Source organism: Embiotoca jacksoni, unplaced genomic scaffold (genome assembly GCF_022577435.1).
Source record: "Embiotoca jacksoni isolate LCO1_2020_lvr unplaced genomic scaffold, fEmbJac1.0.p SCAF_4, whole genome shotgun sequence".
Taxonomy (NCBI): domain Eukaryota; kingdom Metazoa; phylum Chordata; class Actinopteri; family Embiotocidae; genus Embiotoca; species Embiotoca jacksoni.
This window is the reverse complement of record NW_027185392.1, coordinates 21759178-21776677: the sequence shown is the minus strand read 5'-3', so window position 1 is coordinate 21776677 and position 17500 is coordinate 21759178. Positions and strand designations below refer to the sequence as shown.

At 39.9% G+C, this 17500-nt stretch overlaps 1 protein-coding gene across 1 annotated transcript in view; it reads left to right on the top strand.

Moving 5' to 3' along the window:
- LOC138209250 (slit homolog 1 protein-like) overlaps window positions 1–17500 on the top strand; it is a 67519-nt gene that overhangs the window by 7904 nt on the left and 42115 nt on the right. The window contains exons 2-4 of the mRNA XM_069167700.1: window positions 6436–6507; window positions 7384–7455; window positions 7585–7656. Coding sequence (XP_069023801.1) covers window positions 6436–6507; window positions 7384–7455; window positions 7585–7656 — 216 coding nt within the window. The remainder of the gene's footprint in view (window positions 1–6435; window positions 6508–7383; window positions 7456–7584; window positions 7657–17500) is intronic.

Below are 17500 nucleotides of genomic sequence, written 5' to 3'. Positions count from 1 at the left end.
TCTTTGTCTTGCTGGTCAGAGCATGTTATACACCAGTCAGTCTGCGAGACAATATCTTGTCGGGGTCACGTTTTGTCTCGCTTAGGTGGATAAAGTAAGGAGCCTCAGGTTTAGGCACCAAAAGGTTTGGGAAACAGATCATGGTTGGGGTGAGGGGAGAGCAGAGAGAGAAAAGGATTGTATAGAGATCCAAGACATGAACAGTTTGTGGGGCCAGTAAGACCAGACCAGAGACATGCATTTCCATGGCCGGGGACATCTGCAAAAGAAAGAACAGAAACTACGCGAGCGAGCGAGGGAACTATATGGAGAAGCAACAGTCAATAAGCAAAAAATATGGGAGAGAGTAAGCATGAAATTAAGATGTAATGGTGCCATATGAGTGTATAGAAGCTGAAAGAGCGAGAGGAAATGAGGTCCTTCAGCAGCCTATAGGCCTCTAACAGCATAAATGAAATGAGGTCCCCCAGCAGCCTATGGGCCTCTAACAGCATAACTAAGGGATGGTTCAGGGCCAGTCGACACAGCCCTAACTATAAGCTTCATCAAAAAGGAAAGAGTTATGTCTAACCTTTAAGCTAGAGAATGTTTCTGCCCCTCGAACTAGTTAATACTGGTTGCATGGGCAAAGGTCCTGTGTTTGTTCCAGCCAAACACCCCCAGCAGCGTCCCAGTGTGCGGACTTTATCAACCTTTGACACATGACTTCTGTCACATGACCTCCTTCTTTAACTCTTGTCACACATGCGATTACGTTTCACGTGTAGTTGAGGCAAAGTGCATTGACAGGTGTATTACACGCTTTGCTGTGATACCAGGCTGCCTTAAACAACACAACTCAGATCTCTGCTTTGCTTTTGCTTTTTAAATTCAGTTTTTCTGTGTAGTTAAAGTGAAATGTATTACAAATGTACAATTTGATAGCTAAAATTACACAAAAGGAATTTTCACATGTCACATGATCTTCTAATTGGGATTTTTAATACTAAAATTCTAATTTAGTTTCATACTGGAAAACACCAAATGTTAGGTTTTAAAGATACTTTAAATTGAATATCGATTTCCCTTTTTAACATTGATGGCCGCTTACTTGGCCCTCAGACAAAAAGTGAGTGTTAATATACAGTTTGAAACACTAAATTGCTGTTTGCTGGGCTTTGGTTTCAAGCACTTTGCTTCTGTGTATCATTGTATCAGGAGGTGGATGTTGACTTTTAGTCCTCATTGACATACGCGAGTGCATCATTTGGAAGGAAACTTATGGGGACTTTTATTCTCTAAGATCTGTTCATTAAACAAGCCAGCTCTTGGTCCAGATGCTGTAACTAGGCAGGGTGGACCTCAACAAAATAAATCTGTTTTTCTATCTCAGTTGCATTTCAAAGAAACCTGATGGGATGAAGGTTTGAGATCGGGCAGCACTGTTGTGATGTTTAGTAAGTAGGCGATGGAGCATAAAGTGTTCGGTTTCTTTGTTGTTTATTCACATCAGTTGAGACTGTATATTGTTACTCTGTCTCTCTTGCTCTAATGACTGTGTGTGTGCTTTTGTGGGAAGGAGGATTTTGATTATGTTCTTTGTGTGTATCTTGATACCTCACTGGTCTCTGCCTCCTGCTCAATTGATTAGCAGAGGAAAATGACTATTTGCATGAAGTGGCCACTTGACCACTCAGATGTACAGTATCTAGCAGTGTGTTTGTGTGTTTTTATATGCATGTTTTTTTAGTTGTTTATTGAAGATATTCTGTGATGATATACAATTGACCAATGTAAATATTTGATGTTACGATCATCATGCAGGCTTTAAAACCTTAAGGATTGAGTTTTTAATTTTTTTTTTTTTTTTTTTAACAAAACAGATTCAGTGTGCCACACCCAAAACTCAATCTGAGAGCTAGAAAGACAATAACGTTATAGGAATTACAGTGACAGTGATTCGATTTTCTTAGACTATAACCTTATCTGGTTCTGTAGTATTTGCTGAGATTCTCACACTTTTACAGCCTCCTTTATAACGATCCAAAGTGAGCTCTACTTACTGTATCTCTTATACCTTCACGTTGCTCTCTCTATCCACACCACATATCTCATCATTTTTCTAAGTCGCCCCCCTCCTGCTCTTCTTCCATGTCAGATATAACAGTGGAGAGCAGAGATGAGTGGATCAACTGCCTCACTGCCCACTGAGGCTGTGATTTGTGTGTGTGTGTGTGTGTGTGTATGAGTGTGTGTGTGTGTGTGTGAGACGCGTTCTGCTTTAATGAGCTATTGTTTGGCCGAGTCGCCACTCGAGGGGAGTCTGTCGCTTAGCTGACCCCTGACCCCGCCATGCTGCACAAAACTCAATTAAGCACGCCTCATCAGGGCTATATCGGTGTCCATCTTTTCCCTCGTGTCTCTTTTCTTCTCCGTACACACAAAGACAAATCTTGTGAGCATTTTGCAGTTGATAATTTCAGACTTGGTGTCCCCCTGAGGATCTGTACGTATTTTTTATAGTGTGTGAAAATGTGGTCATCACTCACTGCATGTAGCTCTCCCTCCTAATGCTTGCTTTCCTTGTGCTGTTTAACTGTCAGGGTAATTTCACACACATCCAGGGAGTGATTCTGGACCCCCCGCCACGACCCGTCTCCATCCATCCTTCCCTCCCTCTCTCATAGCCAATCCCCTGCTCCTGCTTCATCCCCCCCACCCCCCTCCCCCACCTCTCAGAGCAACCTCCTCCTCCATCCTCAAGCTGCAAGACCCACCAAAATCTTGTTTTCTCCCAATGGGATATTATTTTACCTACAAACTGCGCCACCACTGAGTCTCGTGCCGCAATCTACCCGACCAGTTTGTCTTTCTTATCACCGAACAAGGCAGTTACTTAATGCAGAGTGTAGCTGCACTTTCTTGAGCAGCCGCAAGACCCGAAGTATACAGACTGCCACAGTTTTCTCAGACTGTCACCGTTTTCTGACAGGTTTTTTGTCTATATTTACTGTATCAAACGTTTTAGGGTTTACTAGATCCGCTGGCCTTGATGACATACACCGATTGACAATCCATCAGTGACAAGAGGCACACGTTGTGATTGCACCAATTTCACCTCACAGAAAAAGGAGAACTAATTTTATGCAACTCTGAATTTCTGAAGCTGCGTATTTCTTCTCTGTCATCCAGCTACATCATAAGAAAATAGGAGAGACTATAATCACATACAACTTCTAGGATTTCTTGCATAGACTATACTTTTTAGGATTCTACTTCAGTTGCTGACATACCTGATATACATTTTTGCATATAGTCTGCTGTGGACCCTTTATTTATCCTGCACTGCTGAAAGACTTGGTTTTTCAGTGATGCTTGCAGCAAAGCCTATCAACGGAGGGTACAGCTTATATGAATGGGTCCGCAGCAGACTTTACACAAACCACAACAATGGCGCAAGCTTTAATAAAAGAATAACATCCACTCGCTCTTGGAAATAAGAATGAACATTTTGATAAAGATTGATAATGAAACTAAAGTTTCCCACTGCTCTAGCAAAATAAAATGTTCTAATGGAGAACATTTGGGTGTTATTAATGTAGCTGCACTCAAACAAGTCCTTTTAGCAAAGAAATGGATTGCGATGTTTTCTTTACCAGTATGGAGAGGAGAAATGATTATAAGAGCTAGAATTTTTTATGGATACATGAGCAGTGCAAAAGGATAAATGCCAAAAAATGTTAACCTATTGTTCAACTCTAATTTGTAGTAACCTCCTGATATGATACAAAAGACACAAATTAAGAATACAGAAAAGTAACTCCTGAAAGCCCAATCTAAGACCAACATGGCTTGGGCTGTGGACATTATGGCTGTTCTTGTGTTTTTCTGCATTTCCATGAGTGAACTGTAGACCCAATTCACACACCCAAACCACAACATCCACTCTTTCTCTCTCTCTTTTATACAGGACAGGACAAGGTCAGACTCTGCTGCACCCTTTACAGTAGTACAGAAACATGACACTCCACCACACACAAACACACACATATACACACATACAGGTACGTGCACACGGCTCAGTTTACTTCTCCTTGCACAAAGCCTCGTGGGAAGAGTGACATCATCCCCTCTCTTTCTACACAGCTGTCAATCAAGTAGACAATGAGGTCATCGGGTTAAACCTTTCCTGCTGGAAGCAGCCTCTACGACCGTTTTGAAGATAGTGCATAAAACATACTGGCAACAGTCTATACCTAAAGTGTGCATACAAAATCGACTCCTACCTTATCTACCCTGGGTGACTCAGAATGAATGCAACAGTAGAGTAAACCTTTACAGAGAGCAGTTGAAGTGTACGCCAGTGTGAGCCAAGGTGGAACATGACACTTTTGTCAAACAGTAGCTGTTTCTTCTAGGAATGAATCTCATACTGTGCATCTGAAAAAAAAACATCTGGAAGAAAGAGTCCTTGAATATTCTTGCAGCGTATAACTGATGTTCGTTGATTTACATTAAAAAAAAAAGAAGCTTGTCCTCAAAGTGAACTTTCACTCACGAGACTTTCTTTACTGCACTGACTGAAAAGAAGTTCAAGCAGTAGAAACAATATGCTGTACAGTATTGAAATATTTGTGTTGTGGTGTTTAACTGATTGAACGTGTCTTTGACTAAAGATCCAGTTTGTTTTGTAGATACAAATAGGAAGAAATTGATCTTGACGGGTCCTCCACTTTTAGAGAAATAGAATTATACAGCAAAAAACTTACAAGAAGCAACTTCCAGCTGAACATTTTAACACCAAATAGGACAAAAATCTCTCTTTTTTCAATTCTAGACCTTTGCTGCATGTCTTAAGATACTAGTGGGCTTCAACTGAAGTGCTTGTTGGATTGTTGGACTATTGATTGTATATAAAAGTGGACGTATCTTGCAACTCTGAAAAATGAGGACAATGCGGAAGTGCCTTAAGCTGTAATACCACCGATTGCCGCTACGGGTCAGTTCCAAAAAGCACCGCCTGTACAGGGACCCTTCTCTCATTAAATTTAAAATTTTAAGTTCTTTCACTGTTGTTCATTAAAGTCGCTCCTTCTTATTAGTTTTCTAGCAGTCCATCTAAAAATAATCCCGTCATTAATTAGAAAACAATCCTCAAAAAGATGTGTTTTTAGGGGGCGTGTCTGTTTGATTGACACACCTGTGGTGCAGTCAGGTTACAAGTATCGGTGGGCAGGATATAGTATTGTTGGGTTTCCAATCAGATCGAGTCAGATCCACCGCTCGCTCCCTAGCTCATCCAAATATGGTCACTTCTGGCTCCAAGATGGCGCCTGCCAATATCCGAACTGAAGGCTTCATAATGACCATTCACAAACCAATGTGTGACGTCACTGTTGGTTACCGTTTGGTTGAACAACTACAGGAACCACCTCCACTCACATTTTCACCAATCAACACTGAAGCAAACATCCAAATATATCTGTAACTTTCTGAAACCAGTGTTGCAATATTCCTGTCCACGTTATGTGATGATGTGGGAAGGAGGAGGGAAAGTAGGTAGGGTTTGAGTGTCCCCCTTAAAATCTGTCTTTCATTTAAACAACAATTTCTGCCACTGTTGGTTTATTCAGCTGAGTGCAACACTGTGTGAAAATGTGTGCGAAACAGTGTCACAGTAAAGAACAGTCCTTGTAGTTAGACAATTAATATGCCTCTGTGTTTCCAAACTGCCATTGAGTGGGGCCATTTGGAACTGCTATAAATATTTTCTGCCTTCCACCCAAGTGGAAAACTTTGGAGCGGAAAATGCAAACTTGTCAAAATCTTTAGTTCCTTGAATGGCCACTTAAAGGGCTCCAAAAGCGGTGAATTTTGTTATAACTCACTTGTTTAATTTGTATAAAAAGCTTAAAGTTTAGATGAACCTTCACCTTTGCACCAACTCTTTTCCCATTTTTTGATTAGTTGGGAGTTAGGTGGAGCCAGGCATTACCAAGAGGATAGCTGCTGACCAAACCCACACTGAGCTTCAAAACTTTACTATAGGAAACCTATGGGTGACATCACTGAGGTTGCGTCCATTTTTGTATACAGCCCGTGCTTCCAACATGGTTAGGGACTTTGTTACACAAACCAGTGTTTCAGGACCCTAACTAGGCCTTAAAACCTCTCTCTCCCTCTGACAGTACCTGTTTCTTTGTGTTGTAACTGTCCAATATTGGTCAAAAAGAAAAGGAAAAAAAATAAAATAAAAGCCTATTCTTAGCTTACTTCTTTGTAGCCACTTTATAATACTGACTAATTTTTGGGAATAACTTTTGGATTTCTTCTGTTCTCATTTAACATTTTTTTTTTAATTCTTAATGTATAAACAAATGAACATTCAGAGTGTGCTTCTTTCTGTTACCACTTTACTTCCTGTTTTTCTGATCTGTTGTTTTGTCTTTTTTTCAGAGATCTGAATGGGAACAACTTGACACTCATCACCAAGACAGACTTTGCAGGTCTGAAACACCTCAGAGTCCTGTAAGTCCAGCATATTTATAATCACATATATAATTACATATATGTTACTGTGGCATTCACACAAGTTCAACATAAGGGTTAAAACAAATTATATTTTAAAAACTGTTATTTAGAACAAGCCAAAACATAAACTGAGACATTTTTAGGAAATAAAGAGCCATTATTTCATTGCTGTCAAGCTCATTGTTAAAAATGGCTACCGCTTGTATTTATGCTAGGTTTAGGTCTGGTTGTAATGTGGGAATCATAACTGCGGTACCATCAAAAGCCAGAGGGCACAGAATGAAGCATTAGCTCAGTGGCGACACATAAGCCACCCAGAGCTGCTTGTTTGGTGTCAGTGTCAGTCAAATGTACGAGGAGGGGTTTATCCATGACCTTTTGACCTGGAAACATTGTGCCCTCTGGGAGAGGCTGGACGAGCCGTGGTTTCCTGTGTTAATCTGAGGACTGGGAATGTGCTGAGTGTCAGTGATGGACATGAGGTGTTAAAAGGATGACATCTCTGGAGGCCTGCTCAAAACAGATTAGCAGTCTTCAGGGAGCCCAGGGCTCATTGCTGTCAGGAGGGCATTGACTGTTACACCAGTGGCATCTGAGGCGGAGGTCTGGGTATTTCTGAAGTATGCAGATCTCAGCAGTGACTCTTTAAGGAAGCATGTGTGTGGAGGCTTTGTATCTTCAATTTATTTAATGAAAGGCAGAAAGTAATGAAGTAATCCAGGTTCTTTTATTTTATTTACCAAATGGCAGTGTGATGTTACACACTAGCCATAATTAATTAACTTGATGTGCTGATGTATAATGCTGATTTATCTTGATAAAAATGAAATTTATGGCTCATTAATTCTCTTTTTAATTTGTTTTCTCTTTCAGTCATCTGATGGACAACCAGATCAATAATGTCGAGAGAGGAGCTTTTGACGAGCTGAAGGAGTTGGAAAGACTGTGAGAACAAATTATGCAACACATTGACTTTTCTAAGTACACATAGAATCAAGACAGCATTTCCATTAAATTGCCTGTAACATTCATGCTATAAGCTTTTTATTCTTTCAAATTTTTTTGTTGATACAGTCGCCTCAACAAAAACCACCTCAGCCAATTCCCAGAAATGCTCTTTCAGAAGAATGAAGCCTTGTCTCGACTGTGAGTACAGCCTCTGAAGCTCTGTATCTTTTCTGCCTAGTGCCCTGCATTCTTTATTTTGAATCTAACATCCAAATGCTGTTCTCAATCACACAGTATACTTTAATCACCAGCATGTAATATGATCATCAGTCAAATAGAGGTTCCTGTTTCAGTGACACATTTTGTCTCAGCTCGGTGTGAAAAGTAATGTGCATCAGTTTTGGGCACCAAAAACCATGTGGTTAGGTTTACGAAAAGATCTTGATTTGGATTCAAATAAGTAAATTGCTTAAGTTACTTAATGTATGTTACTTATGTTAGATAAGTTACATTATGCACGCAACTTAGCAACATTAGTAAAAACAACTTCATATTGACTTTTGCTTTCTCACGGACTCAAACACCAGTCAGGGAAGGGCTTGTGTTTGTCCAGATCCAAATTCACTGCATCAATATGTGGGTCAGGCTACGCTTCATAGAGAATCGCTTTCAGTTGTTGCATCCTACAAGGCGTGTCAGTGTTAATCTTGTGTCAGTCTTGTTAATTTTGAAACTGCTGGAGCAGCCTTTCAACCAATCAGCATTGAACACCATATACACTGAAACTCTACCACTACTGCAACTACATTAAAAAAACAAAACTTCACCTCAGTGTTATCGCACTAACCACCTTCACTGGTCGCTGATTGGTCCGCCTTTAAGAGTGTCTGTGCAAAAGTTAATGTGAGGATTGTTTCCAAACTACAGTCACAGTAAAGATATCTGAGGCTCACTACTTTGACTTTATCACTGTTTGTGCTTCATCACTTGATTTCGTGACACTGTGTCCTCTAGTATTACATGCTTTGGTGTGATACTGAGATTTAGGGGTTCACACACACATTACCCTTGTACTGATTATAATTGGTCTGGTTATCATGACTCATTGGGTTTGACTAAGTCTGTGACAGACTTGGCAAGTTGGTGTTGACAGCTGAGACAAAATCATTTCGTTGTGGAATCAAGAGGTTCTGATCATTTTCCTTGTGATCAAGTAGCTGTCATTAAAATTACCTTTGAATTTTACAACTAAGACAAGGACACGAAATACTTTAAAAAAAATGACAAGACCATGGAACAAATCTGTAGCGTGCCTTGACTGAGAGTGAATTTCTTTTATAATCCATATTTTAGTGCATACATGTCCACTACCACCATGTATCCTGCCAAAGGGGTCGACATGGTGATGGCATTGACAACGTGAAATAAAACCAAAGTGGAAGTCGTGCTGCTACATTTAAAAGCATTTCAATCGAAAAAAGTAACATAACCTAAACAGACAGACTGTCCTCTACTGTCGGAGGGAGTGACCTGTGCATCTACAACAGTGCTTTGGACGAAAGTCAAACCCACTAGTAGAAACTCTTTTCTCATCCATCATTGTAGGTTCCATCCATTACATCATACTTAACTCGCAACCAAAAGTTTTTGATTCGTCTGTGACCAAAAAAACTGAAAGGGAGATTTTGTTTGCAATCTAGATCATTTTATTCTTAGTGCCTATTTTTCCTTAGAAATGCGATTTTTGATTGCAGTGCAAGAAATCAACTCTCAAAACTGTTTTGTTATCCTTGCATAAAAAAAGACACAAAAGTACATCCATAAAACTTGTCACAACTTCTCACACGTGAGAGTCACTTACTTTCCTCAACTAGGAGCTACGCCACCCCCAGGATACCCATAAGGCCACCTTCCTAAAGGAGAAGGCTTGAGCCATAACAGCTGTAATTATAAGTTATTTATAACATCCCTGGCAAGGTTTTTTTCTTCCCATGACTAAATGACTAATGAAAACTTGGTCGACGAACTAACGTTTGGTTGACAATTCTCACCTTTCTACACCAAACTGTTCTCTGAATTGGTAGCCCCCAATACCACAGTATAAAAAAAAAATCTACTACGCACTGCAAATAAACTCCAAATATATCCCGACGTTATGCCTTAGTACATTTCCACTGCATACTACTGTGACTAATATGTAGATGTTTTAAACCACTGATATGATTTATTTTGGTTAGGATAATAAACTAAACATACTGTATAAAGTAGTGCAACAGAGACATTTTCTGCTGCTTCAGGCTTTGTACTTGCTGGCTTTTCTGATCAAAAATTGACCTATTTTTCTCACCCAGAAAACACTGCAAATTATCTCCCTTCGGACAGCAGAAGCACCACAAATCACTTAGAGGGTCCCCCAGGAGCAGTGAGAACAGTAGTGCTTTAATTTGACTTCTGAACACACACACATACACACACACACACAAGCACGCACGCACACACGCACGCACACACGCACGCACACACACAAATAGCTTTTTTTTCTTTAATAATAACTGAAATCTTGGACTCAGTTGGTTATTATGTGGCTAAATGTGTCACACACACAGACACTGCTCAGAAGTCTTTGTTATAAATATGTGGTTGTAGTGTGCGAGGGGAAAGGTGTCTGCTACTGCTTGGAGATGCCTGGAAACACACACACAAACATAGCCGGAGAGAAAGGAAAAAAAAAGCAAACATGCCACAGCTCTGTAATTAACTTTTCTCTATGTTTGAGTCATTTGTAACAATGTGTGTGTAACGGATGTGTGTGTGTGTGTGTGTTTGTGAGTGAGTGTCGAGACATGAAGCAGAAGTATGAGAGTAATGGATAGTGTAAGAAAGTGTGTGTTTGTTTTGGATGTGTGTCAGTCCTGATTATCTGCTGTTTGCTGTTTTGACAATTTCACACTCTGGCTCCCATCAGGGAATGCCGAGATGGACTTGGCATGTTCGATCAATCAGCACACACACACACACACACACACACACACACACACACACACACACACACATAAAGTGACACACTCACTGTGCAGATCCATTAGCACTTCCTCCAGCAGAAGTGATTTCTTTTCCTCCTGCTGTGTTGATGGACTCCATAAAGCCTGATGTCCCTGGAAAACACACAAATATGTTTGTGCTGCATTTTGTTTGAGTATTTTTCTTCTTTACTTTCCCTCTTGCTCTACGTTCCTTTCTGCAGACATCAGTCTTTTGTCTTTTCTTAAATTGTCTTTCACTTTTGATATGCAAAACTTAAATTGTCCTTTTTTTCAAAATTTGTTTTGTAGCAGATTGGCTTATATTTGCTGTCACCCAGATGTCCTTACCATAGACTGTATATAAAAACGGACATAGCTTCCAGGTCTGAAAAATTAGGCCAGTGCGTAAGTCCCTTGAACCGCAATACCACCAGGGGCCACTAGCAGCTGGCTCCAAAAAAGGCACTGGCTCCATAGATTCCCATTTAACTTCTTTCATGAAATGCAAGGTCAATTAATTTTTTCCACAAGTCATAAAGGTGTCATTCACTAAAGTCACTCCTTATTAGTTTTCTGTCTGTCCATCTGAAAATAATCCCATCATAATTTAGATATAAATCCTCAAAAGTGGTATGTTTGGGGTCGTCTCCGGTTTGATTAACAGGCCTGTGGCGGGTGTAGTGTCCTCAGGTTCTCAGTCAGATTCACACCTTGGTACTCCCCCGCTCGTCCAAATATGGTCACTTCTGGCTCTGAAATAACAACTCACTTTATTAACAAAGATAATTCCTCATTTAAAATTTTCACGGCTCTGCTGCCTCTCCTTTCCCCATCTAAACAAACTGCTTCCTAGCTAACTGGAACAGTTGGAAAAACAGAAGTGATGGGGTTTTTGGGAATGAGGAATATGTCATATTCGTTTTATACAGACTGCACATTGTTTTGTGTATACAGTAGGCCTATGTGTTGAATAAATATTATGTAAACATTTAAAACTCTTATTTGACAGCAGATGTAGCCTTTGCATATTACAGTCACAGATTATCGGTTCTGTAAAGCTATGACAGTTTTATGATTATTTTTGTAACTTTAATTTAATATTATATCTAAAATGTTTTTTTTTCTGAGCAAATTACATCAACATTTTTGAGAAAAGCCACTTTAAAATCTAGTATATTTGATCAAAACATTCACAAAAACACTGAGCGTTACGCTTGTCTCACTGAGAGAGTTTGCTCTGAATTTGTTGTGCTATTTTTGTCCTGCACACTATTGATCGATTGTTCTCACTTCATTAAAGATGTTTCGGTCCTCAGACCAACATGAAATGTTCCAGTTGGCTTTCAGAGTTTAGGAACTGTCCATAAGGCAATATGGAGTGATAGAGCTTCTTTTCTGAAACAAATGAAATCACAGACAATGACAGCAAAGCAGAATATACATAAATTCTAATGCAGCACACAATAGTATAAACTGCCATTTCAGCAACTCCACATTATACACAGTTCAAAGCAGAGCAAAGGAAATGCTCTACACATGATAGCAAGCAACCATTACAACAACTACAAAAAATGTTTAAGTGCAAAAGAAGCGGTTAAAAAAAATCAGCTTCAGAACCTTTTGCTTGTGTTTATATGTTTGATATTTGGAAAATGTGAGAATTTATTATCCTCTTCTTCCTCACTTTCATTTTTTTGGATTAATCCAAAAAGCATATTTTCATATAATATTTGGATATGATACTGATGTATGATAACAGACATACATTTACAAATAATAATAATTAAAGCAGATGAGTGCAGGTCTAAATGGACACCAGATGGACATGAGTCCAGAAAAAAAAACCAAAAAACCAAAAACGACTTCACTTTATTTACAGCCTGTCAAGAGCTCACACACGTTACCTGATCCAGCTCACAGCCAGCGTTTCAGCAGAAGCATTCACATTCAGCATTAATCCCCCCCCCCCAAAAAAAAAAAAAAAAAAAAAAAAAAAAAAAATCGCAAATTGGTCATAATATGAAGCTACAGTAAATTTATTGGAACGCTTCTAAAATTGATAACGGAGATCTGGATTTGTGTTGAAGATGCCACCCTGTTTCCTTTGTGTTCCTCCATTGTGCTGCTTCATCCCCTTTTCTTGATTTGGCCACCTCTAATTTCTCCCTCACTCTCGAGTCTTTTGTTGGCTCTGTGTAGATGTGTGAAGGAGTTCGCTCCACACCCAGTAACAGTCTTTTGTATATTTTGATGATACCTAGAGACACCCTGAATGTGTGTGTTTGTGTACCACGGTGCCCCCCTCCCAGCACCTACCTTTAGCCCTGGGGAGCCAAAGTATTATGGGAGTGTAGCTAGATGTCTTTTTCTCTCTTACACGGATAGACAGACACACACACGGATAGACAGACACACAGTCACCTTGACCTGGAGGTGAACTCTGTGATTAGCCAGTTGATACATGGCTCCAGCAGGTGTGCTGTCGACTGTGGATTGATGGGAGAGACTTTGTCAGACCGCCAGTTTGGTAGAGCCGTGCTTCTATGCCTGCTCTGAACATCTGAAAATATTAACAGTACAAATAATTATGTGATTATGTGACCCATGTTGAGATTTTGATCATGAGAAACACTGAATGTTAACAAAGACTTTGCTTAAAAGAAAACTATGAGTAACTGTGTCGCTGCATCTTTTTATACAGTCTGTCAGAGTTTGAAAAGTTTCTTTGGTTAATTTGATGCTCTCCAACCATGCTTTGACTATGTGAAAGTAACTCCCTGTGGCCTTTAAAAAGCAAAATATTACTTTCCTCAGAAAGACCAGCCACTTTTTCCGTTGTTTGTCTAAACTGCTCCAGTGGTGTACTGTAATCCATGTCTCGGCTGTCAATCCATATGTTCAGTATGTTTAAAAACATTTTTTTTTCTAAAAACACATCTTCTGCTTGTAATTTGTCAAAAAGTGACAAACACAAGCTGTATTCATCCATATTACGGTGGGAAAGTGAGTATGTGCAGAACATGAGATTTCATAAATTGCCATGATGAAAACAAAGTACAGGAAGTGTGAAGTGAAAAAGCATATAAAGATAAATGGTAGAGGATGAGTATAAGTTAAATGAGAGCAGGTAATGAAATGAGTGTGTGTGCGCAAGATAGAAATATATACTGGAGAATAAAATGTGTGTGTGCCGGATTTAATGTGTGTCCTTGTAGTTAACTTACCCCTCAGACACTTCAGGAGTTTGTCTCATTAGGCACAATGGCACAGCTGTCCTCATTAGAGAGATGATTGGCATCTGAGTGTAGCTAATTAACAGTGTAAAGCTAACAGAGGTGGTGATGGCAGCTGCCGGGCTGCGGCTGTTTAGAGGCTAACCGGAGTGTGACCTCGCTGTTTACCCAACTAATTTATCAAGAGAGAGGGAGAGTATGCTGGAGTAATATGTCTGCGTGTGCTTGATAATTACCCGTATTTGCATTTTTACAGTATAATTGTCTGTTTCTTTTGTGCGTGTCAGCAGTGTTGCATGTATTCATGCGCTAATTACACACATTTGCACGTACACAGCAAGAACTGTGTGATGTGTTTTCATGTGTGACATAAATATTTAAGGGTGTGTCTGCAGTGTGAGAGATAGTGAGAAAGTGTGCGTCTACAAACGTCCTAATTAATTTTGTATATACGTGTGTGATGATCATGCATTTCTGCAGTTTTTGCTTTGGCAAAAAACGGAATAATTGGGTTTCTGTAGATCAATGTATACTATGTGTTTGCTTTTCCTTTCATTTGTGACTATGTGTACAGTCTGGTTGTATGTACTTTTCATAAATGCTTCAAATACTGAAGCACACCTTCACACCTTACATATAGAGTTTAATTAATTTAAAGGGAAAGTTGCTATCTCAGAAACTCTTTGAGTTTTGAAGTGAGGTTACTGAAAGTTATGTGATGCTAATTTAAGCAGCAATAGATATGAAATGTTGATCATTTCCATCTTTGGAACAGGTTCTTCACTCTAAGCCCCATGACCCTGTTCAGAATACATAGATAATGGATGAATGGACCCAGCAATGGATAATTCCTGCTATCAATATTGCCTCTCTTTATTTTATTTGTGACCTGATTTTTAAGATTTACATCTTTGGAAGGAGTCAGTGGGCTTGGATTGCTGAAAGAACAAATCTTGATTATCTCCGGCCTGAAAACAACCAAGTTTCATTTTGTCAAGTTGGTGTACTCATGAAATTGATGGTAACTGATGACAGACGATATCCTGTAATATACTGCTACTTGTCAGTTAGACCAATGAAAGCCATTGTTCCTAAATGCTTTGTACATTTGTCTTTGATATGACAGGACACAAAGTAGTGTGAAATGTTAGCTGCAATAGGGAGTTGCAAGTTTTTATTAATAAAAGGAATCATTATCAGGGTCAGAATTCTGAGTCACTCACAGCGGTAACCCTTCACTTTTAATTTTTGAAATAGCTGGAATCAATGTAGATGAGAGTGCTGAGACTGAAATTTACAGTAAATGTGCCATAAAACTGCAACGATGAGCTTAAATGTCATAAAGCTCTGTAATTCAAAGGACCGAACTGGGGATCTTTTTGGTCCTGATATTGATTAAACCTACAAACTCATCTGAAGTTTTTTCCAAAACAATAAATAATCCCCTAATGCCTTAAAGAGGCTTAGAAAGGTGCATGGAGTGTTTCAACTAGTCCCAACCTCTCTATCCACCCAGCCCTCCGTTGCTTGCATGGAGCTCATGATATGGAAAGCTGCACACAACACATTAACGGGATTGTTTTCTTGTTTCTGTGATGTTTGCTACCCTGGCTGTTTAAATCCGTTCTTTTTAAAGTGTCAGTGGTACACTGCAGTTCAAAGTGGAAATGCTCAGCCATGGTGTCGACTGCTTACATCGCTCACGACATACAGTATCTTTGTTGCATATAAAGAACAACATAAGGTTAAAAACTCGATTTTCATTAGAGGATGTCTTTAAAATTGTGCCTAAGCCCTAAGTTGGTGCTAATACTTACAAATACAAACCACTCTTCTCCAAGGTGCTTTGGTTGAAAAATGTCCAGCCAACAGCAGGTATGCCTGCATTTGTACAGTTCATTTGCACATGCATGCATGCCTATATTTACATTATCTGCAGGACTTCAGTCTGTCATCACACATCACACAGCTGAAGGATTTCCCCAGAACTGTTGTTTTCTTAAAGCTGGTACTGGGACGCTCCCTGCTGCGTGTGGTAACATCTTTATACGGGAAAATGAGATCTGTGAGACCATCACCCTTAGAAAAACCTGCTCAGCTGTTATTTTTCAGCCCAGATTGTGTATCTGTTTGAAGGAGGTCAGTCCACAAACACCGGCTTCTCCTGTCATGTCCGTCCAAAGTAAAGCTGACACGCTAGGAGCAAAGGGAACAGTGTGATAGGAAGAAACAGAGGCAACTGTTCGAAGAGCCAATCATTAATCTGAGACGGACACTTACTGAGACAAGTCTCATATCTGTCTCTCCTTTGTTTCACTTTCATTCTTCCTCTCCCCTTGGGTCTTTGTCACCCCCCCCTCCTCCATACCGTCTTCTTTCTCCTCTCTCTTGTTTTTTTCCTTCCCTCTCACCACCTTTCCCTTCTCTGCCTTTGGGGTTCTTCAATTAAGTACTCTACTCCCCTGCGGATGGAGGGAGAGAAGAGAAATGAAGGAGAGAAGGAATGAAGCGAGCGATGAAGGAAAGGAGCAAAGGCAGAGGAAGGGAATTGGAAAAAGATGAAATAAAGTAAGATTGAGGGCAACAGAAGGAGAGCTGAAAAGGAAAGGACAGAGGAAAGCAAAGAGAGTGAAGTTCGAGGAAGTATTAAGGGAATAAAACAAAAAAAATTACGTCATTTATTTGTTACCACACAAATGGAAATAAGGCGTGAGTACTTTAATTAACTGCAGTTGCACCTGGGACAAACCGCCTGCGTTGTGTGAATGACTGCTACCTCGTTGCATTGCTGCGGCTCGCTCACGTGTGTTCATGCTGCCAGCACGTCTGCTGCAGCACTAATGCTGCCAACCTTACATTGAGTCTCCCTTTAATAAAAGGCCATCAGTAATGAATGTTTGATGTCCGGATAAAATGCTCCCCTTCACTTGTTAAATTTTTGACATAATTTCATTAGAGCCTACTTTACGTTTTTTGCTGTGACGACATAGTACACAGATGTTTTCCCTGTATATTTTTGCTGGGAACTGCACATGTCGCGCGAGCTGCCCATTCTGTACATGACTCTGAAAATGAGACATTTTGCGACCGCCACACACCCACCGTGCGGTGTGTTCCTGAGGCCACACTTCATACACACATATGATTGAAATTGCATTTTATCTCCGCACACCTGAACCTATTTTATTTGAAGACAACATGATAATGACAGTAAAGCAAGTGAGAGAGAGGGCAAGACAGGTAAAGAAGACATTTATTGTATTTATCTCCCGAGCGAGTTGAGTTTTTGCTGTTGCCATGGTCACAGCCTTCTTTGTGCCATGGGGTCATGAACCCTCCCAGAGTTGAGTGCAGGTCATATGCATTTACCCAGTGTATTTGTGTGTACTAATCAATGTGTGTTTGTGCGTAACCTACAACATGTGTATGTGTGTGTTTTTGAAGCGTGCTTGTGGTGTGATGTGATAAAAATGTGTTGAATTAAAATGCAGCCACGTTTCCTCTGGATGTTGTGTGAAGCTAATATTTAGCATGTGTGTGTCTGTGGTTGGTTTGCGACTACATGCTGAGTGGGTGTGAGTTTGTGTTTGCATCTTTCTTTTGTCCCTTTATACTGTGTTTTGTCTGTGTGAGCTCTCTACCTCCAGTTCTGTGGTCGACACAAAGACTAAAGGGAAATGAGAGAAATTCATGTTTGGTGGCTTTAAAAGTAAAACAGGAAGATTTCCCCCAGTTTCTCTCTACGATTCTCTTTCCTTTTCATCTGCCGGTCTTTAACATTTCGCC